Source organism: Cupressus sempervirens, chromosome 5 (genome assembly GCF_028749045.1).
Source record: "Cupressus sempervirens isolate cs-2001-9-10 chromosome 5, ASM2874904v1, whole genome shotgun sequence".
NCBI lineage: Eukaryota > Viridiplantae > Streptophyta > Pinopsida > Cupressales > Cupressaceae > Cupressus > Cupressus sempervirens.
Window position 1 is genome coordinate 399714785 of NC_143122.1, and position 22694 is coordinate 399737478.

At 36.7% G+C, this 22694-nt stretch overlaps 1 protein-coding gene across 2 annotated transcripts; it reads right to left on the bottom strand.

Annotated features, from left to right (window-relative positions):
* Positions 1-16573: 16573 nt before the first annotated feature.
* LOC149556499 (oligopeptide transporter 7-like) lies at positions 16574-21725 on the bottom strand. Of its 2 annotated transcripts, none has more exons than XM_089830816.1 (7): positions 21511-21725; positions 20694-21262; positions 20441-20538; positions 19353-19922; positions 18976-19231; positions 17874-18056; positions 16574-17549 (listed from the first exon to the last, which is right to left on the bottom strand). In XM_089830816.1, the coding sequence occupies exons 1-7, from the start codon at positions 21536-21538 to the stop codon at positions 16938-16940; spliced, it is 2316 nt and encodes a 771-aa protein (XP_089686942.1). In that variant the 5' UTR covers positions 21539-21725; the 3' UTR covers positions 16574-16937. The 2 variants fall into 2 exon arrangements, with proteins under 2 accessions (XP_089686942.1, XP_089686943.1); XM_089830817.1 differs by lacking the exon at positions 21511-21725 and having other exon boundaries at positions 20694-20942; positions 21043-21173.
* Between the last annotated feature and the right edge of the window lie 969 nt (positions 21726-22694).

Consider the following 22694-nt stretch of genomic DNA (forward strand, 5'->3'; position numbering starts at 1 on the left):
GATGCAAAAGGTTTAGTGAAGATGTCTGCAACCTTCTTAATAGAGGGAATTTACTCCAAGCTCAGAGAGCCATCTTGAATCAAATGACTGATGAAGTGTATGTGAAGCTCAATGTGCTTGGTCTGTTGATGCTCAAATTGGTTGTGAGAAATGTGTATAGCACTCTGATTCTCACACCAAAGAAATGTGGAACTATCAGGAGGAAATCCAAACTTTGTCATCAATTGTCAAAGCCATAAAACCTCCTAAATGGCTAGCATAGCTACCCTATACTATGCCTCTGTAGATGATAATGTGTGAGCATGTTGCTTCTTGCAAGACCATGTGATAGGACCAAAAGCAAGACATAAGACAAATCTAGAAGTAGACTTGCACGATCATAAATATCACTAGCCCAATATGAGTTTGTATAACAAAAAAAATGAGGATCCCCTGATGTGTAGTGAATTCCATAACATGTAATAACCCTAATGTACCTCGAGATACATTTGAAAGCTTTCCAATGACTCTCATGTGGGTCATGGGAGAATCGAAAGAAAAGTCCAACTGCAAAGGACATATCATGATGTGTGTGTGTTAGGTACAAAAAATTACCCACAAGTTGTATTTATAAAGTGGAATCTACTATAGGTGTAATGCAAGTGGTAGATAAAACAACACATGATTGAAAAGGCGTGGGAGAAAGCTTACAATCAAGCATGTTGAATCTCTAAAGCATATCCAGAGCATACTTCTGCTGGAGTATGGCTATCCCATTTGAAGACTAAACAACTTGTAGGCCCAAAAAATAGTATAGAAGTCCAAGGTCTATCATCTCAAATTGCTCTCTCAAGGCTCACTGAAAACTCTGTATCATGAAGGATGAGCTACCTATAATGATGAGATAATATACATAAAGAACAAGTATCAATAAGTCATCCCCATGACACTAAATGTAAACTGTAGGATTAAAATGACACTGAGTGAAATGTGAAGTAGGCAAGAAGGAATTCATCTTCTCATACCAAGCCTAAGGGGCTTGTTTGAGACTATATACAGACCTCCAAAGCTTGCATACCAATGAAGAGTCCTGCACAAAATTGTTGAGAATTGTGTCTCAACCTTGCAAGCTTTTTCGGGAAAACTCTTGAAAATTTTAGAAAATTCTAAAATTTGTTTGTAGTAGTTTTCCACATGTTTATGAGTTGGAAAAAGATGTATGAGTTGTTAAAGATGTGTTTAGTCTCTAGAACAATGTAGAAGGGCTATTTTTAGAGTGTAAACAACTCATTATATGACTATTATGGGGGTCTAAACTAGAGGACAAAATTATGGACGAAAATGGTATTCTTGGAGTTACAAATTACAAGTGTGTAACATATAGCATGGTTGTTTTGCCCATGGTTTTGGCCCATGGTTTTGTAAAACCACAAATGGTTTCCAAGTGGCAAATCACTATAACAGAAGGGCTTGGGGAGATGTTTGAATCATTGAGTTTAGTTTGCAAGACTAGTGCTAGAAGGAGTCTATCTAAGTTTGGGTTTGAGTTTGAGTTCTGGTGATGTGCTCATGTAAGAACTTGCATTGCAAGTGTATTGTAATATTTTAGATTTGAGAATATATTGTGCGGGTTTTGGAGGATGGGGTTTTTCTCCCAGAAGGGCTTTCCCATGGTAATCATTGCATTATGTGTTCATTGTTATTTTGATTATGTTATTAAGTATTTCTTGAGATCTCTACAATAGTTAGTCAAATTTGCATAATAATTCTCTCAAAGATTAGTGTAGGAAGTGATTTCATGCACCTTTGCTTCCTTACAAGTGGTATCAGAGCCTAGCTAGTTTTGTTTCTATTTGTTGGCTATAGGGTTTTTTGAGTTAATCAAGGTTTGAGTGGGAGCTTGTGTAGAGGTTTTTTATTTTTGTATTGCAAGATTGCAAAGATGGCAAGCACATAAGGGAGGATTGATGTAGAGAAGTTTTTTGGCACAAACTTTGAAATGTGGAAGCTGAAGATGGAGGATCTATTGATTGATCGAGGATCTATGGGATGCAGTCAATGAAAAGAAGTTGAGGCCCATAGATCCAACTTTAGCCACAAAGTATACTGTGAGAGACAAAAAAGCTAAAAGTCTCATTAGATTATGTCTCATAGACTCTATACTGATTAATATCCATGAAGAACCTACTGTAAAGAAGCTTTGGAAGAAGCTAAGTGAGATGTATCAAGCAAAATCACTTGTGAACAAGATTTTCTTGAGGAAGAAGTTGTATTCCTTAAGAATGGAAGAAGGTGGATAGATTTCTGAGCATCTTGGAAGTTTTAATAAGTTGGTGACTCAATTGACCTTAGTTTGGGTTTCGATGGATAAATAAGAAAGGTTCCAAATATTGCTATGTTCGTTGCTAGACTCATGGGACAACCTTGTCATGGACATAGGGAGCACTTCAATCATCTTGAAGATGGAGGACATTGTTGGTACTCTACTTTCTAAAGAGATGAGAAGGAAGGTCTCTTTGAATGCCAAAGAGGTTGTGAGTGTTCGAGGAAGACCAAAGGAAAGAGACAAGAATGAGAAGCAACGTGGCCATTCTAAGTCCAAGGCGATCTGTTGGAATTGTCGCAAACCTAGACACTTCTGAAAGGACTGCAAATAGGAAAAGAAAAAGAAGAAGAAGCAAGATTCTGATTCTACGTCTAAGAAGGAAGATGGAGATGCTTTCATCATAGCCTTGGCCACTCATGCAGGTGACAATGCATGGTTGATAGACTCAGGTGCATCTTTTCACATGACTCCTAATAGAAATTGGTTTAGTATATATGAAAAGTTTGATGGTGGTAAGGTGTATTTGGGTGATAACTCAATTCTTGATATTGTTGGTCATGGAAGTATTAGTGTGAAATTTTTTGATGGTAGAATTAGAAGATTTGATGGTGTCTTACATATCCTAGGGCTAGCAAGGAATTCACTATGTGTTAGTAAACTAATAGATGCAGGTGTGCATGTACAATTTTCTAAAGCATGTGTGAAAATGGTGGGAGGTGCTATGGTAATAGAAAGAGGAAGCAGATTGGGTACATTGTACTAGCTTGATACATGCATGGTTGAGTGCAATAGTACTTCTAATAAGACTGTGAAGAGGACTACTTTGTTGGAGAAGGAGAGGGTTTCTCTTTCAACACATGGTCATGGTTCTTGGGTACCCAAGGGTGCTCTATCTACTGAATCAAAGTTACCTACAGAGAAGACTATGTTATGGCACCAGAGACTTGGCCACATAGGTGAGAAAGGTCTATGAACCTTTAAGAACAAAAACCTTGTTGATGGGTTGAATGATTGCAATCTTGATTTTGATTTTTTTGAGCATTGTATCTATGGTAAAAAAAACCACATTCAGTTTTACTCAAGTTCTCATAAGTCCTCATGTATTTTGGATCTAATCCATTTGGATGTATTTGGTCCAGTTGATGTTCCCTCTATTGGTAGATCAGTTTATTATGTTTCTTTCATTGATGATTTCAATAGAAGAACATGGGTTTATTTTCTTAGTAGTAAAGATGAAGTTTTTAGTTGTTTCAAAGAATTTAAAGCAATGGTTAAGTTGTAGATTGGAAAGAAGATAATTTTTTGAGAACAGATAATGGTAGTGAATATTGATCCAATGATTTTGAGACTTTTTGTAAATATTGTGGTATTAGATGAGAGAAGACAACTCCATATTCTCCGCAGCAGAATGGAGTTATAGAAAGAATGAACAAGATCTTGATGAAGAAGGCTAGGAGTATGTTGAGTGGAGCTAGACTAGAACAAAAGTTTTGGGTTGAAGTTGTAGCCATTGCCTGCTACTTGATAAACAAGTCTCCCGCATCAACTCTTGTTGATAAGACAACAATGGAAGCATGCTTGAGCCACAAGCCTTGACTTAGATAGTTGAGAGTTTTTGGTTGTGAGGCATATGCTCATGTGCCAATGGAGAAGTAGAAAAAATTGGACAACAAACCTGTCAAATGTATCTTCATCGGATATGCTTATGGTGTGAAAGGATACAAGCTTTGAGATCCTATTGCACAAAAGATATTTTACTTCAGAAGTGTTATTTTTAGAGAAACTGAGCCTTCTTCTATTACAATGCAACTAGAATAGATAAAAGAAAAGAAAGATGTGATTCAACTTCTTGCTACACTTGAGAAAGTTGAATCAAGGCCCTAAGACAAGTTGTTGAAGAGAGCTCTATGAGTTTTGAATCATCAGAGGAAGAGGGAGAACTTGATCATGATCATGAACTTGAACCTGAACCAGATCTTGTTCAAAGGTCTAGTAGACAGAGGAAAGCACCAGAAAGGTATGGATATTCTCCTAATTATTGAAGGTATATATTTTCTTTGAATGCTATTATTGATGAACCAAAATCTGTAGAAGAGGCTCTTGGTATGCATGATTCAGAGTCCTAGAAGATAGCCATGGAAAAAGAGATGGTAGCTCTTAACAGGAATGACACATGGGAGCTTGTACCATTTCCTGAAGGATGGAAACTTGTTGGTTGTAAATGGGTGTTCAAAAGAAAGATGGGTTCAAATGGAAGCATTGAGAAGTACAAAGCATGATTGGTTGCAAAAGGTTACTCCTAGGTTGTAGGAATTGATTATGGTGAAATTTTTTCTCCTGTAACAAAAATGACATCCATTTAATTTTTACTTTCTATTGTAGAAACTTATGATCTAGAAGTTAAGTAAATGGATGTGAAGACAACTTTCCTTCATGGATGTTTGGAGGAAGAAATTTACATGACACAACCAAAGCACTTTGTGGTGAAAGGTAAAAGTCATTTGGTCTGTAAATTGAAGAAATTCTTGTATGATCTAAAACAAAGTCCTAGGATGTGGTATACGAAGTTTGATACATAAGTATTGAGTTTGGGATTTGTGTAATCTAAATCTGATCACTATATATACTACAAGTCAGATGGTGATTATTTCTTGGTTATTGCCTTATATGTTGACGACATGTTATTTATTGGCAAAGGAAAAGGTTTGATTGCATAATTAAAGTCTTAGCTCTCAACAAAGTTTGAAATGAAATATTTTGGTGCAGCAAGGTACATTTTGGGAATGGAGATTATAAGAGATAGGAAAAATAGAAAGTTTTGGCTAGGACAGAGTAAGTATGTTGGTACTATTCTGAGAAGATTCAATATGTAGGATTCTAGACCATTAAGTGTTCCTGTTACTATGGGAACAAAGGTTTCTAGCTCGTAGTGTCCTTCATCCCCAATGGAGATGGAAGAGATGAGTCAAGTACCATATTAGAGTGTTGTTGGAAGTTTGATGTATGCTATAGTCTATACAAGACTAGACATTGCCCAAGAAGTGGGAGTACTTTCCTATTCTATGTCTAATCCAAGAAGAACACATTGGGATGCAGTAAAAAGAGATTTCAGATACTTGTGGGGTACCTCAAAGTACTCTATATGTTTTCATGGAACAAGATATGAGCATTCCTTGGATATTCAAGGCTATGTGGATTCAAATTGGGTTGGCGATGTTGATAGAAGAAGATCCACCAATGCATATGTGTTTACATTATTTGATGGTACAATTAATTGGATGAGCAAGCAACAAGCTGTGGTCGCTTTGTACACTACAAAGGTGGATTATATGGAAGTTACTCATGCCTACAAGGAAGCTATCTGGCTAAAGAGATTGCATTTAGATATAGAATTCAAAAAGGGTACAATGACAATTTATAGTGTCAGTCAGAGTGCAATCTGCCTAGCGAAGAACCCAACATTTCATGCCAAGACCAAGCACATTGATGTACAATACCGTTTTATGAGAGATATGGTTGAGGACGACAAGGTGAAGCTGGTGAAGGTAGAGACTTTAGTGAATGTTTCTAATGCATTAACTAAGCCCATGAACATAGAGAAGTTCAGATGGTGTTTGGAGTCTATGGGCCTCTCAGCCCCTAGCAATTAAGTCCATGAAATTGTGGATCCCTTGACTCTTGCAAGGTGTTCGACAAGTGGGAGAATATTGAGAATTGTGTCTCAACCTTGCAAGATTTTTTTGGAAAAATCTAGAAAATTTTAGAAAATTCTAAAATTTGTTTGTGGTAGTTTTCCACATGTTTATGAGTTGCAAAAAGGTGTATGAGTTGTTAAAAATGTGTCTAGTATCTAGAAAAATGTAGAAGGGCTATTTTTAGAGTGTAAATAAATCATTAAATGACTTTTATGGGGGTCTACACTAGAGGACAAAATTATGGACGAAAATGGTATTCTTGGAGTTACAAATTACAACTGGGTAACATGTGGCATGGTTGTTTTTCCCATGGTTTTGTAAAACCACAAATGGTTTCCAAGTGGAAAATCACTATAAAAGGAGAGCTTGGGGAGATGTTTGAATCATCAAGTTTAGTTTGCAAGATTGGTGCTAGAAGGAGTCTCTCTGAGTCCAAGTCCGAGTTTGAGTTGTGGTGATGCACTTCTATAAGAACTTGCATTGCAAGTGTATTGTAATCTCTCAGATTTGAGAATACATTGTGCGGGTTTTGGAGGGTGGGATTTTTCTCCTGAAATGGTTTCCCAACTGTAATCATTGTGTTATGTGTTCATTTTTATTTTGATTATGTTATTATGCATTTCTTGAGATCTCTGCAATAGTTAGTCAAATTTGCATAATTGTCCTCTCAAAGATTAGTGTAGGAAGTGATTTTTCGCACCTTTTCTTCCTTACAAAATCCACGAGGTTGCTCCATATAGATCTCCTCATGAAGGTCTACATGTAAAATGACAATCTTCACATCCATCTAAAAAACTATCCATCTCTGTGAAGCTACAAGAGAGAGTGCATGGTGAATATAATTCATCTTGGAAATGAGAGAAAAGGTCTTAGAGTAATCAATTCCCTCAACCCATGAAAATAATTTTGCAACAAGACATGCATTATATCTATCAATAGAACTATCTACAACATACTTGGTCTGGTACACCCATGGGCACCAAACCAACTTTCTTCCTTTCGGAAGAGGACATAGATCCCATGTGTGGTTCTTCATCAAAGAAGAGTACTCCTCATCCATCTCCCTATCCTACTCTATGTGTCATGCTGCTTGTGAAAAACTCTATGGATCATCTGAAATGGCATGACTCAAGACTCCAGTACCAGAAGTTTGAGCACAAGTGCGACAAGAATACAAAGGCTCACCTGCCATAGGTCCTATTGCATCAACAATAACATGAGCCCACTTGGGAACTTGTTGAACAACTGGTGGAGGTGGTGAAGAGGGGTCAATATCAAGATCTTCCTTAGATGATGCATACTCCCGTGGAGGAGTAAAGGAAGTACTAGGTAGTAAGGGAGAAGGTAGTGATAGAGGCTCCATGTGAGGATAATGTTCATCAAACTGAACATCTCATTGAAATAAGACATCTCTAGAATTAGGATCAAACAACCTATACACCTTCACATCCTCACAGTAGCCAACAAATATGAGTGGTCGACTCTTCCTCTCCATGGATTTCCATTGAGCATCAGGAATAAATGCTTAAGCCTCACAACAAAAAATGCAGAATGTGCTTGGCATGAGTCCAAGCCTCCTTAGGAGTCAATTTTCGCAATGCCTTATGAGGCATTCGATTCTGAATATAGTTGGAACTATAGATAGCCTCAACCCAAAATAAAGAACTCATAGTTCAAGACTAAATCATACAATTGGCCATCTCCCATAATATTCTATTTTTTCTCTCTGTAACCCCATTTCGCTAAGGGGTATGAGGAAATTTTGAACTAATGCTGTAAACCATGCTTAGTGCAAAAATATCTAAAAGATTGATTCACATATTCCCCCCATTGTTAGTGCATATATGCCTAATAGAAAGACTAGACTACTTCTCCACAAATGTCTTAAAGATTTAAAATGAATCAAAGAAATTAGACTTGTACTTCAAAAAGTACACCCATGTGTGTCTAGAGAAGTCATGTATGAAGGTAAGCTCATATCAAGAACTTGCAAAAAATGGAGTGGAGAATGACATAAGATCATTGTGTATCAAATCTAGTGGTGCCTTAGCATGTGCGAACCTACTTGATGGAAATGGATCTCTGTGATGTTTTCCAAGTGCACAACCTTGACAAACACCATCAGTACAAGAGATCTAAGGTAGCCCAATCACTAGCTCCTATGTACTCATCTACTATAGATATCTATAGTTGCATGGCCAAAATACTCATGCTAAAGCTTGCTCACTGTGTCTGCATGAGAAATAAGAGAAACACCTATAAAATCAGAGCTCTCAAAGCCATCAAATTGATATAAGTGAGACTAAAGATCAACACTCCCAGTAGCAACGACCAAGTCAAAATCATGGAGGTCTCGAATAACCACATCATGTAGTAAGAACTCAACTATCTTACTAGAGCCAGAATGAAAAATCTGAAAAATAGATAGGAGGTTTGTAGAAATGGCTGGAACCAAGAGAACATCCTATAGTGAACCACCCTCTAGAGAGATAGTTCCTAAACCTGTGATTGAAAGTTGTGTAGAGTCACCAATTGCAATATGTGTAGTAGTACTATGAGAAAGTGAGGTAACCAAATTAGGTGAGTGTGTCATGTGGTGGGAAGCACCTGAATCAAGAATCCAAGTAGTTGTAGAAGACAATGCTCATACAAAAAGAGCATGACCTTTCCCTGAAGAAGGAGGTGATGGCTTCAAAGAAGCAATACTATGCTACTACATGGTCTCCTCTAAAGCCTCAAGATGTTTCCAACACCTGGAAATTGGATGTCCTTCCTTGCCACAAAAACCGAGAGGCTAATTCCAAATTTCCTACAACCATAGAAAACCCAGGCAAGCCTTAGAGCCTGTTTGGTTGTTGAAAGAGGAATAGGAAATTAGAAATATGTTTTCTATTTTCTATTTGATGCACCAATTGGAATAGGGAATAGGAATACATATTCCCATTTTGCCTCTAAAATGAGCTTATTCCCATTCCAAAAAATAGTTGTTATTAGAATAACAATTCTTATTCTCAACTCCTATATAGATTTCAGCTCAATCATTCCCACGACCTTGAAAATAACCAAACCTCTTGTCAAGACATCAACTAATTCTAGTTCTACTCCTAAAGGCATCTGCCAACTACTAGTAAAATGCATATTTACCTCTAAATGCAGACATAGAGGAGATAGAGATGTCACCGAACCCAAGTGGCTCTCTGACCAGTCAAAACCATTAGCCCAACCACTGTTAAACTAAATGATTTCCTAGCTCATTCACACCCAAATTCCCAAACATAGAATGCAATGCAATTTCAATAGGGGAGAAGAAAATGCAGGAAACTAAAGTAACCTTCTCATTACAAAAACCATTAATCCTAATAGCTATTAAGACTAACAATCCTGAGTTTGAAGAAAAAATCAAATTCTTCATTCAGCACAAATTCTCGATTCTCACTGTATAACCACTATTACTGGGGGAAAACATGGACCAAATTTGTTGGTCCTTAAATTAGATTTCAAAATAGAACATATAGGCCATTCAACTTCTAGCAGTTACAAAATTACATTCAAGAACTTGCAAGAGAGAGAGAGAGAGAGAGAGAGAGAGAGAGAGAGAGAGAGAGAGAGAGAGAGAGAGAGAGAGAGAGAGAGAGAGAGTATTCATTTTCGATAGGTTACAAAAGATCATCAAGCAAAAACATTAACATTCCCTTGCACTAATTTCTCGAGCATTTTCTTGGCCTGATTGACAGGCTTTCATAATGACATGTGTCAAGAAAATGGTGTCGCAAGAAGAACATGTCACCGGGGTGGGAATAACCCACAAAGGTAACACTTGCCACATGTTTGGGGTTATCATTCCAACATAAAAGGGGTAATGCGATATTCCTTTATACTCAAACACCCAAAATATTGCCATGTGTCATCATTTTAGCAAAAAGGAGGAACATTGCATTCTCTTTATGCTCAAACACCTGAAATGCCACCACACATCATCATTTCGGTGAAAAGGAGGAACACTGCATTTGCTTTATGCTTAAACAACCAAAATGCTGCCACATATCATCATTCCAATGAAAAGGATGAATGTTGCATTCCCTTTATGCTTAAACACCCAAAATGTCATCAGGTGTCATTATTCTCGAAAAAAAGGAGGAACAATGCATTCCCTTTATACTCAAACACCCAAAATGTCGCTATGTGTTTGGAGCTTCACGTCATGCATCTTTATGGTGGTTAATAAAGTTGGGCCCATGGCATGAGATATCATCTCATTTTCGAGCACTTTCTTCTACCACATGTCATCTCTTGAGATCTGTCGGTCCCATTAGATCAATGGTTCATACTGATTTTAGGAGAGAAATGAGAAAGTGAGTCATGTGAACTCGTGAGAACTTGGAATGTCACCACATGTCTGGTGTCATCGTAATGAAATTATGACCGTCCGATCCTTTGGATAGGGCACTTAGTTCCTACTAGGCCTTGGAGACTCAATTTTTGCCTGATCTTCTTTGAGCTTTGATTCTTTACTTAGCCATGGGCAAATTATTCCTTTATGTGGTTTCTCCTTGAGAGTGTTTATCTTCTAAATGAGAGGGAAGTGGAGTAGAGGAAAGTGTGAAAAATAGGCAACCAAAATGGGGCAACAACTTAATACCTCTTTTACTAAGAGTCAATGAGTAAAGGTTATCAATTCCACAAAAAATAGTTAGAGTTAGATATGAACCCCACCCATGTCATATATTGAATCTTTGGAAGTTTTTTTTTTGGTGGATTACATAAATAATCAAGGAACATGCTATCACCCTCTCTAATTGTGCTCACCTAGTCAAACTAAAACCATAAAGATATTACAATGTCTAAACATATGAAGAGATAAATCCTTTTAATCTATTGGCAAACCACATAGTTGATAACATTGAGTTCTACCAATCACTACCAATTCTACATTCACATGCACCTTCCTCTTTCTTATATGAAGCTTTCTTAACAAAGTATTGAGCCACACAACACCTTATATCACTATTAGACTCATAGTTTTTTTATCAAGTGCCAACCACATTTCTTATCATATCGTTCATCTCACCCAAGTCCAATAATAATAAAATAAATATGGAAGACGTATCTAAGTTTATGTTATATCGAGACTTTGTAGCCATGAACACTTTGTCCAAAACTCCCTATAAAACACAACTAAGTAATATGCATGCTACATTTTCATCTCTTCTCCTACATATTTCTTGAAAAAGACACTATATGTGATTCCCATAGGTTGAGCACTATTGTATCCAATATTTTCATAGTCAACCTCCATTTGATTTTCCCTTGTATGTATTTTAAAGGTATGAACCATTCATTCAATTTCTATCTCTTATACATTTGATTATAAATAAAATCTAATGAAGATCTCACTTGGCTTGGTTTAATCATCAAACAATATTATGGATTATATCGCCACTAGATCAATCTCAACCCTCACATTAATTGTTATTTATTAAAAACATTTAACGCTTGTTGTAGGAGCTACACTGAAAAAAAGGATATAACAACTTGTTCTAAAAATTGTAAGACTTGCGAACCAATCGTACTCATACTTCCTCCAAACTATCTACCCCTAAAAGCAATGTTTGATTAATTCATACAATAAGGTCAAGATGTAACAAGATTTATCAAAATAGAAATTACTTATGGCCAAAGCCAAGACAATATTAACTACAAAATCAACATTTGATGCTTAAAACTAAGAGTAGAGGAGGGTTGGGAGTTAGAAGGATATTTGATTTGAAAAATGTGCTCCACATGAAGGTGGGGTGGAATCTAATGAAGGAGAAGGCCAATTGGTGTAAAAATTTGAAAGCCAAGTATCTAGGAAATTTGAATTTCTCTCACTGCATCTAGAGAAATGATCTTCCTATGTGATCTAAGGTTTGAGGTAATATAATGAGTAACATAAGTCTTTTGAGAGAAGGTGTGAGGTGGTTGGTGGGTGATGGAAATCATGTTAATTTCTAGGAGGATACTTGGCTTCCTTAAAAACCTCTTACCAGAATGAAGTACGAGTCCCTTCGAAATCACCTACAGGTGCAGGTGGGAAATAAGGTTGTCAATTTTATTGGCCGAGGGAGGAAGCTAAAAAAGGTTGAGTTGCAACAGAATGCCTTCAATGGTGGGGAGTTGATTGAAGAGCTAAATGGCTTGCTTGAAGGGTACATCCCAGAATGATACTGTTTTTTAGAAGGCTACCTTGATGGGGGAGTTCTCTACTAGATCTACTTACAAATTAATGTTTGATAAAGCCTTAGAGCCTAATTGTTGGGGGAATATCTAGTTTAACCATTTAATCACAAAGATTAATATTTTCTAGTAGATCACCATTCATGGGAAAATCCTCACTATTGACAATCTTATGAAAAGGCGATTCCAATTATCCAACATATGTTATTTGTGTAAGAAAGCAGAGGAGAATATTACCCATATGTTCCTTGATTGTAATTATGCTTCTAATGTTTGGGGGAGGCTATTATAGAAACTAGATTTGATTTGGATGTTTAATAGGGGAATTGAGCAATTTTTTGAGAGTCGGTAAGGCCCTTTTACCCACCCCCTCCTTGTTCATATGTGGATGTTAATCCCCCCATGTCTGTTGGGGTATCTGGAAGGAGAGAAATAATAGGGCGTTTAGGAATGAAGAGAAAAGTGAGGAGGTTGTTGCAAACAAGCTCTGCAAACTTCTAGTCGAAAATATGAAGCATTGTAGGTGGAGGAAATTGGTGATCCCCCCTAATCAGCTAGAAATTAGGATTGCCAAGTGTTGGAGTTTGGAAGAGGGGATCATGGAGACTAATAATTCCAATCTAATGGCAAGGAAAAGGACATGATGGAAACCCCCGAGAGAGAATTGGGTTAAGCTCAACTTTGATGGTGCTGCTAGAAAGGAGGGATTGGTTGGTGGAGGTATAGTTAGAGACAGTGAGGGAAAGATGCTCTTGGCTTATACTGAACATCTAGGGAAAGTGTCTAACAATATTGCGGAGGCTATGGCTCTATTTTGGGGTCTAAAAATGGTGATTAGTGTTGGATAGGAAAACGTGGAGATTGAAGGTGACTAAAAAATTATTATTGAGACTATAAAAGGCATCATGAAGGAAGGGTGGGCAATTAAACGTATTGTAGAAGACATCATAAATTTACTAATTATTTTAAAAAGATTTGAATTGCATCATATTTTTCAGGAGGGAAATGCAGTGGTTAATGGAATGTTGGCTTTAGGTCTAAATGTGAAGGACCTAGAATGTTGGAAGGAATTTAATGCCTTATGAAACTTAGTAAGAGATTTAGTGAATAAAGAAATTAAGCACGATGAAGTCTAGCTGGAGGATCCTTTTAAATTATAGTGACTTGTTGCTGAGTAGGTAGAAAGGACAGAGTCATTATGGACAAATGGCAAGGAGTGGCGAAAAAGGTACTTGTGATAATAAATCTGCATGCTCTAAAAAGGAAAGAATATAAAAGTTTGAGATGAATGAATTTTAAATGATTGTTTTGTGTGTGTCCTCATACATCGCAATGAGCAAAAGTTCAATTTTAAAATAGTTTGGGCATATTGAGAATGATGGAAAAGATTGGAGTAGGGATAGAGGAGCTCGACATGTGACATTTATGTCTAGATGGGGACACAACTATTATTAACAATAAAGACCTTTATGTATGCTTAAGGCCCACTATTTTTGCACCTAAGTGTGACTGTATTCTAAGTAATTGCCTCTGGGTTTGGGAGAAGGAGAGAGTTTTAGGGAAAATTGCATAGATGGGGGGTGATCTTCTATGAATTGGACCTTCTATGATAGAGGAGAGTGCTAGGAACCCACTGGTTTGGTACATGCTAAAGGAGGGAGGATTTATCCCATTCATGGAGGTGTTGAATGGGTATGATGAGAATTGTTCTCTGTAGTTTGTTGATTCTTGGGAGGATCGAAGAGTCATGATCAATGGTATCTTGTTTCATATCTCGGAGGAAGTCATCTCTTTGGCGATGAGACTTGCAATGAGGGAAGGAAATGAGAAAAAGTGACAAGGGTGGTTGATGAAGCAAGTCTGAATTGCTTCTTCCTAGAGGGGGAGGAACCTATTTGCCACAAAGGAGGGTTTATGAGGGAGAAGCTCCTAGAGCCTTGGAATGAAGTTTGTCTGATGTTGATGAAATACTTAACTCTAGAAGGGAGGTATGGTGTCTATTATTATTGTGATTTTATTTCCATTCCATTCTTTCTGTTACATGATTTAGTTGATACAGTTGCTGATGTTAAGGAAAAAATGAGGAAGAGAGTTAATTATACCATTTTGCATCAAGGGTTGATGTTTCGTCTCTATCAATTCCACCTTGCTTTGGTCCCCCCTAGGATTGTCGAGATTGATATCCTTGCTCCCCCCAACCCCCGTCCCCAACAAATCCCCCTTAGGATCATGGGCCCTAGAGCCCCTATCTCACAGCCTTCACCCAGTGGGTCCCACGTTGAGTCGAAGCTCTCCCCCCTAGGTAAAAAAGGAAAATCTAAAAAAGGTAAAGAGGAGGAACCAGAGGAATCAAAGGATGAGGGGAGAGGTGGTAGGAGGAGCTTAGGGAGGATTGCGAAATCCAATGCTACGAGGAAGTTGAGATCTGGGGCTTCGCAGGAGGATTCAAATTTAGAGGAGATTGGCCACCCTAAAAAAATGATTAAATAGAAGGCTTTGAATTTTGGTGGGGGGAATATGGAGGGGGAGGAAGTGGAAGTTTTTGATTCTTCAAGGTTTGACTTGGGAGATGTGATTAAAGGGAGGAAAGAGATGACGCATGTTTCAGCCACCATTAGGTTGAGATGTGTGGACCTAACTCGGGACCAGTTCCTCGATATTGTGGATAGAGTGCCGTCCCTTATTATGATATCTTCTCCTGTAAGGGTTTCTTCCAAAGATAATGTTATACGTAACCTTTCGATTGTGCAGGATGTCACTAAGAAGTAGGTGGATGGCTACCATTGCAGCAAGCAGGAGGTTCAAAAGATGGCTGACAATGAGCTCTGGGAGAGAATCTATGCCCTAGAGAAAAGAATGTGTCTCTTGACTAAATTTATTGTCAAGGTGATGCATGTTGCTGCTACCATGTTACATCTGTTAAAGAACTAGGAGGGTGATCTGACCAATGAGGACTCTAGGATGTTGTTCGACTTCCTTGCAGAAGACTAGGCTAAAATCCTCTTGGGAGGGAAGGACGCCAAGAAGCCTTAGGGCCCTTTCTTCTCGGCTCTCTATGTTTTTTTTTTTGTTGGTTATTGAACTTTTTTTGGTTTAAGGCGATAGTGCCTTTGTTTTTATGCTTTCTTAGTTTTAGTATTTCTAGTACATGCAATAGTTGTGTAATGCCTGTTGATACTTTTATTGTTGTGCTTTTGAACAATATTTTTGTGTTAAAAGTGGTAGGAGGTAAATTTGGTTGGTGGTAATCTGCTGGTGGTTCACTAGTTTGTCTGTTTTATGGGTCAGCCCCCTTGTTTTGACTACTTTTTAATTCAAAAACATTTGATTCTTAAATTTTTGTTTTTTTTTTTTTAATGTTTTCTCTTGTTCAATAACTCTGATTTAACAATTGAACAAATCTTTCATTTTTGACAAAAGAGAGAAACTCAAACTCCATAGAACTCTTGTATAATTAAGATATTATAATGATGTATAATTTTAAATAATTTATTATGTGAATATTTATTTTAATTATATATGTATATATATGGTATCTAATTGGAAGTGACCTTTAATCACCAATCAATCATATTATTGTGTACAATTTTAAATGTATATAAATATGCATGTTAGGACTGCTGTATAAACTGTGGGGCCGTTGTCTTTTTGAAGTTCCAATTAAAATATTATTATGTAACATGTCTGATATGGGAGCGCATTCTTCCAATCACATGGGTAGTAAAGAGTTTTAAGACGTAGAGCCAGCCTCCCTAAAGACAACAAAGTATTTGATTGATCATTTAAAAGATTTTTTTAAGAATTGGAGAAATTAAATCGTGCATAATGAGAAATTAATTACTATTTCAATGGAATTTAAGACGTCGTACTAAATACTCACTATTTTATTTGAAAATTTATTTTATGTTGATTTGAATTTATTTTTAACCCATAATTATCCTAAAAAACAAAATTTATTATACGAAAAACAATTATAATTTGAATCAAATAAATTTGATTACAAATAAACGACAATTCAAAAAATGATTGTTCTCCATTTTCTTTTCTTTTTTGGATCTGTTACATCTTTCTGTCAGAAGTATAATTTTATAATGGAAAAAGGAAATAAAAGATGATGTATACACATCTGTTTTTAGATCTACAGAACTTATATTAGTATGGAACTACTAATGATTCTTTGTGGGAAGTACCCATTTGTACTATAAATTAGAGATGTACATATTTTTTCTCGTGTGGTTTAACCTTCTGACTTTCTTTTCCAAGTGTTACAAATGAAATTTGAACTTTGGTGGGGGATTCACAAGGAGCCCATCCATCATCATCATCATCATCATTTTTTTTGGTTTGAACTCTCAGATTACGTTTTATCCCCTGACTCTTTTTTTTTATTGGAAAAGAGGGGTAAAAATTTATTACGACAAAAAAGAATACAACAAGGAGAGCTCAACAAGGAGCTCCATTCTGAGCAACAAGATCATCAAATTCTTGTACCATCTCAAAGGACAGTTGCATGACCTGACTCCTTTATTTTGAGAATATATAACTTTATATTTAAATGAATAGAAAGGTACTATTCATTAAAAATAATATTGAACATAAAATTCACAATTATGAAATTCAAACTTATGACTGGTCTTGCAAGTGCTGCAAATGACCAAATGAAACCTACGCCAGACAATGATAAAATTTCCAGTATATATAAATTTGAATGATGTACTTAGTCATGAAAATACGGGACAGCCTTCAACTACAATGCCTTTGGCAGTGGGGCATGATGCGAGGGGACATCCATCCAAATTTTCACCCCACCAATCCAAAGTGATGCCTTCCAATTCAAGGCAGACATAAAGCAGCACAGCCATGAATGCCAGTCCTGCATCCAGCCCTCCTGAAAGCACATAATTGTACTTTTGCCACCAATCCTTTTTGTATCTGTAGACAACAAAACTGAAGATGAATCCCATGACTATCCAGCTTGTGTAGTTAACTGCTGTTGCAGGGGGCATCATTCCTGTTGACCCAATTAGAACTGGCATATTGATCAATCCTATCCATTCCTTGTCAGGGTATGCCTTGTGAACCAGCCATACCAAAAGTGGGGCAATTGCCCCACCTAAGAAGAACCAATTGATGGATTCATATATTCCAAGGTTGCCAAATATCCTTCTTGGCCCTATTAATCCCCATATTACTGAAGCATCATAGAAAACCCTGTCTGATGGGCATGTCCAAGGGCTGTTTGAGGCAGCTGTGTCACATAAATCAGGAATGGTGTAAATCATCCACCATGCTGTGCCTAAGTATACTACTGCTGCTATCACTGTGCCTACTAGCTGTACAAAAGCAAAAGAAGGGTCAAATTAGGCACATGGAATTCATACATTTGCAGCCTGAGAAAGTACTCCCTGGTTCAAAAATTCAATTATCTATCAATAATAAAATTCTACAATCCATGATATTATATTCATGTTGCTTGGTATGATTATGTGTAACTTTATTAGCATCAACGTTTCAGATCATACTCAATGATCCGTCATTAGGATAAGAGAGCTAAGAAAGTGATGATAGATCATTGAGTATGATCCAAAATGTTGATGCTAATAAGCTCACACACAATCATACCCAGCAGCATGAATATAAGTCAACTATTTGTTTACCTGGGCTAGAAACATAGTTCGTGGCGGAACTTTCATATAGTGGCCTAGTTTGAAATCCTGCAAGAATGTGAGGGCTTGAGTCATGCTTATGTAACCGTACACTTTGAAGCATATGTTTGCAACTGGTCTTCCAGGATAAATGTAACCTATGATGTATTCTGTTATCACGTTCAGGCCCGGAGTCTGCAACATCCAGATAAGAAGTTTATTTAGTTACTAGCTGTTGAAACTCTTCAGTTATAAAAGATGTTCTGATCAAGGTCACAGAGAATGCCATTAACATCATTTATATTATGACTTAAGATTTAATGTGATCAGATTTCTGCAATTCATTAGAATGTATTCGAAAGCTTTTAAATTTGATTATGTTAGAGTTTTTAGTATCAATGTTTCGAATCACACACTGTGATCTATCATACTTTCATCTTTTACACTCTCTTTCATTCTGATGATAGATCATAGAATGTGATCCGAAATATTAATGCTAGAAACTTTAACACAATCAAATCTAGAAGCTTTCAGATACACTTAAGATTTAACTAACAAAAAATGTTCACTATTTTTTTCAGTCTAACTCTACATGGCCATGAACATCTCTGGTGCTACATTATTTGATTAAGATCCTATCAATACATATAAAACGATGTCTTTGCTAAATTCAGTTTAGCGTAAATTTGCCACTTGATATCTGTCCTGTAAGATCAGCTGGTTGATTAGGTCTGACCTCTGTCCGAAATTTTACAGGAGGAGAAATGAACAGAACAAGAATTACACACTATTGACTATATGCTACATTATATTGGCTCATAATTACTTTTTTATTTGTATTGAAATCATGGCATTGGAGGGTTTTCTGACCCAGTTAGCGAAAAATGGTTTTAACAATGTCAAAGTGTTGCATTGGCTTATGCCCCACATTTAGTTGCAAAATATAACCACGAGTAGCATAACATTCAAAAGTAAGAGTCACATGGACAGCCAGCTTATAAATGGCTCAGACAAAAATAAGGTCCTCGCACAATGCTAACATGGTTGCAATCAGCATACAGAGTCAAGAATGGAGATGAAAAAATTGTGTGTAGAGAGATTTAACCAATCTTACCTGATTAGTAGTTGCAGTAATAATGCCAATAGGAAGCGTGAAGACCAGTGCAATTACACATGCCAGCAGTACTCCCCACCAGGGCAATTGAAGCTGATCAATGTAATACTCACATGCAAAAATGGACAAAGCAATAGTGCCGACAAGTATTATTTGGAACCATAATTCCGGCACTTGATTATATTTTTTCATCAATTTGGTGTGCACATCAACTGTACGATCTCTAAAAGCGGAAAGGCTAAGCTGCCAAATTTCTCTGCATCATAAATTTTTGACATTTGGACAAATACAGCGAGTCAGTCCAATTAGGTCAACATATAACGTATCCATTGAACTGAAAAGAAAGAGGGTTAGTTAACATAAAGATGTATACGTACTTTCCATGGAAAAGAGACACATGAACTATTGTAGCAGTCAACGCCGCAAATCCCACTCCATATGTCATAGCGAAAAAGGTACTCAAATGAATTGGGCCATACTCCTCATAAGCTTTTAAATCCAGGTGGAAATGTGAATCAATAATCTTGGAGATGTTGTACTCTTGGCCAGAGGAGGTGAAAAGATCCTCAGAAAATATGGGAAATGTCTTGGCATCAAAAAGATTAAACCAATAGGCCAATGGAGTCATCACATACATTACGAGGAAAAATCCAACAGCTACGTTAGCAATGGCAAACCAAGGACTGGCAAGTGGGCTTCCCAAGTATGAAGAAATAGTGGACCAATCTATTCCAATGGCAGCTATACCGAGACCATACAGTCCTGAACCAAGTTGTTGTGCCAGAACAGATTTAGGAAATATCCAACAGATCCATGAAAGGGATGTGATCATGGGAAACAAGTAGCCAGGCACAACATAATAGGCGAAACTACATGTAAGAACTAATAAAAAGAACTGGTTTCTTGTAAGGCCTCCTTTGGACCTCTGCTCCTTTTCATGAAGAGCTCTGCAATTGTGAGAAATGAAATAGAGTGAATATACTTAATGACCAAGCGTCCACTAATCCAATTGGGCACATGATATTATAATACAATTTTAATACTAAATGAATAAACAAATGTTAGAGTGGGATTGCCATTGTACTAGAGGACCAATTAAGTTCTTGTCATGGATTCCAAGGAGAGCACTGAACATTTTGTCAACAATCTCTGCTCAGCGTTATGAGAGGGTATGAGAACTCCTGTGACCAAATTCTGATAGCACTCATTAGAGTGGGGTTGCCGTTGAACCAAAAGACCAATCTGTTAGTGTCCGATACAACCCGATACAACTACTCAACTTATAGTACGCAAGAGGCAGTTAAGCCCTTGTCATGAATCCTAAAGAAAATGCTGAACATTTTGTCAACAACAAATTAATAGAGGGCTTGCAAGTATTATTCAAAGGTTAGTTGGGGCATGGATTAACCGAAGTCTTCAACATTTGATTAAGGCTTTTGAAGCGAAGATGTTCAAAATAGATCACCTGAAGAGAGAAACCTGGACAAGATTTGCAGGCCACCACATGGCGGCTGGTTCCACCAAATATCTTCTGAAAATGCCTGCCCATCCAAATCCCAATATCTGCAAACAAAGGGCATTGTCATGTTCACCGCAATCTACACTGAGGAAACATTAAATTTAATCAAAAATCTGAATGACTGCAAATTAATTGTCTAAGTTTCTCTATGGTCTAGGAGCAAAATTTTCTCTCATCTAAAATGGCTTCAATAAGGAACCTGAGTTGTTATAACAATGAGAAAAGCAACGAAGAGATCCAGCTTCTTCTTGTAGAAAATCTTGACGGCACTGACTATATGTATAGCATACACACTTCCAGCCCCTGAATTAGCAAAAATTGTAATAAGCACATGTTCCTTCATATTGAATGGTCCCGGATTGAATGAAAACTCCCAGCTGCTTCCTGCAAAAAACTTCCTCTCGCTTATGGTAGCCGCCATTAATCGGCCGAGAGGGAGCACTGCAATCTGAGCAGAGATTGCAGTTATAGTGAGGGGCTCTGTTCTGTACCAAAAGAACTGATTCAGAAATGATAACACCACACATGACAAAACACCAAGTACCCACATCCTAAATGTCAAAACTGGCATGCTTGGATCATCTGTTGTTGGCACTGTAAGTGCCACCTGTTCAATGGGTGATTGTTCATCCTCATCGTCTGATACGACCAATCCTTTCTCCTCTTCTTCTTCTTTACTCCCAATGGGTTTAGAAGAATCCACATCCTCTTGTGAGATTTTGTCTCCCTTCTCCTCTTCTTCTCTGGTGCTTGAAGATCCTCTCAGAACTGCAAATCAACTAGAATTTTATTAGCATCCATGAATTCTCATAAAAAAGCCCTGAAGATGTACAGGACAAAACAAATCAACTGCAAATTCTATTCAACAGCTTTCTCTCACATCTCAATAAGAGAGACAAAACAAAACAGAACAACTTTTCCTATTATGCCCTGTTCTAAAATAATCAAGCATACTCAATTAATCAAAATTTGTAAATCTATCTAGAACATCAATATATCAGGGAAAAAGCTCCTACGAGGGGTTGTGGAGGATGCTTCTTCCATAATCTGCTTGTAGTAACAACGACTCCTATCTACTCATGTACGCAAATGCTTTTCAAGATTATTGAGATGTTGTTTGATTGATTTTTTTCAGCTGTCCGTGTGAACTTCTTTCATTTATTTATAAACCACAAAATTCATAATAACAATCAGCAGTCCCATATATTAAAAAGAAATCTTAGTAATGTTCAAAAAGTCAGTAGTAGATACAGAGATTCTACTTGTAAACTGAACCTTAGAAGGGTAGATAGTAGATAGTAGTAGATACCAATGGCAACTGCCACGTGGTGGGACCTTACAGTCCATCACATATTCTGAAGCTGTAACTAGAATCCAACGAGATTCTTTGAATTGAATGGCAGATGAGCGGCCCACACCAATATACGTAAGTATAAACCAAAAATATTTAAAATTGAATTTTTAATCATTAATTAAGTTCAGTTGTGTGGGATTCTGACGGACAGGTGAGCGCTGAAAGTTGGAGTTTTATTTTTATAATATTTTTATAAATCATCTATAGATTCTTTGGACGGGAAATTTTTTTAAAAATCTGGTTTTAATTGTTCTACTAGCTATTTTGTAATCTATTTTCAAAGTAGTATCAACATTTTGGGTCAGATTTTATGATTTATCATTCTATTTTTGTAACTTTCTACTATTCTGATGATGGATTACAGATTCTGTGATTCTTCATTTTACTCTTTTAATTTTCTATCATTATGATGATGGATCGTGGAAACATTTAGACAAATGAGATACACTTAAATAGGAAACTATTAAAATGGCACCGATTACTTTCTATATTATTTTAAAGCAAAAAAATTGATAACTAAAAGTCCCACTTTGAAATGATCAATTTTTATTTATCTTAAAACATGTACTTTTACAACCTAAAAGCCAGAGCAGACAATTTAAAAGATTATAAAAATCCAATTTATCTTTTAAGATTTACAAACGTGCAAAATTAGGTACAAGAACTTCTGATACCCTTCCCTATTACTGTAAAATCTAATATCTTTAAATGAAATGTATAACAAAACTACATCGAGAATTTAAACTCATCCTAAAATAGCGAACTAGACTAATTAATCTAATTGATCTGAATAGAATTGCTACGATAAATATATAAATATCTAAACCAATAAAACCAACAAAATAT

Bases quoted from the DNA above. Each gene is read 5' to 3' on its own strand.
- LOC149556499 (XM_089830816.1), bottom strand. From the start codon at position 21,538: ATGGAAGAAGCATCCTCCACAACCCCTC. The intron at 21,263-21,510 runs GTAGGAGCTTTT...GTTGATTTGCAG, and splicing joins AGCATCCTCCACAACCCCTC to TTCTGAGAGGATCTTCAAGC. The intron at 19,923-20,440 runs GTGATCTATTTT...TCACAATTGCAG, and splicing joins GTCCAGGTTTCTCTCTTCAG to AGCTCTTCATGAAAAGGAGC.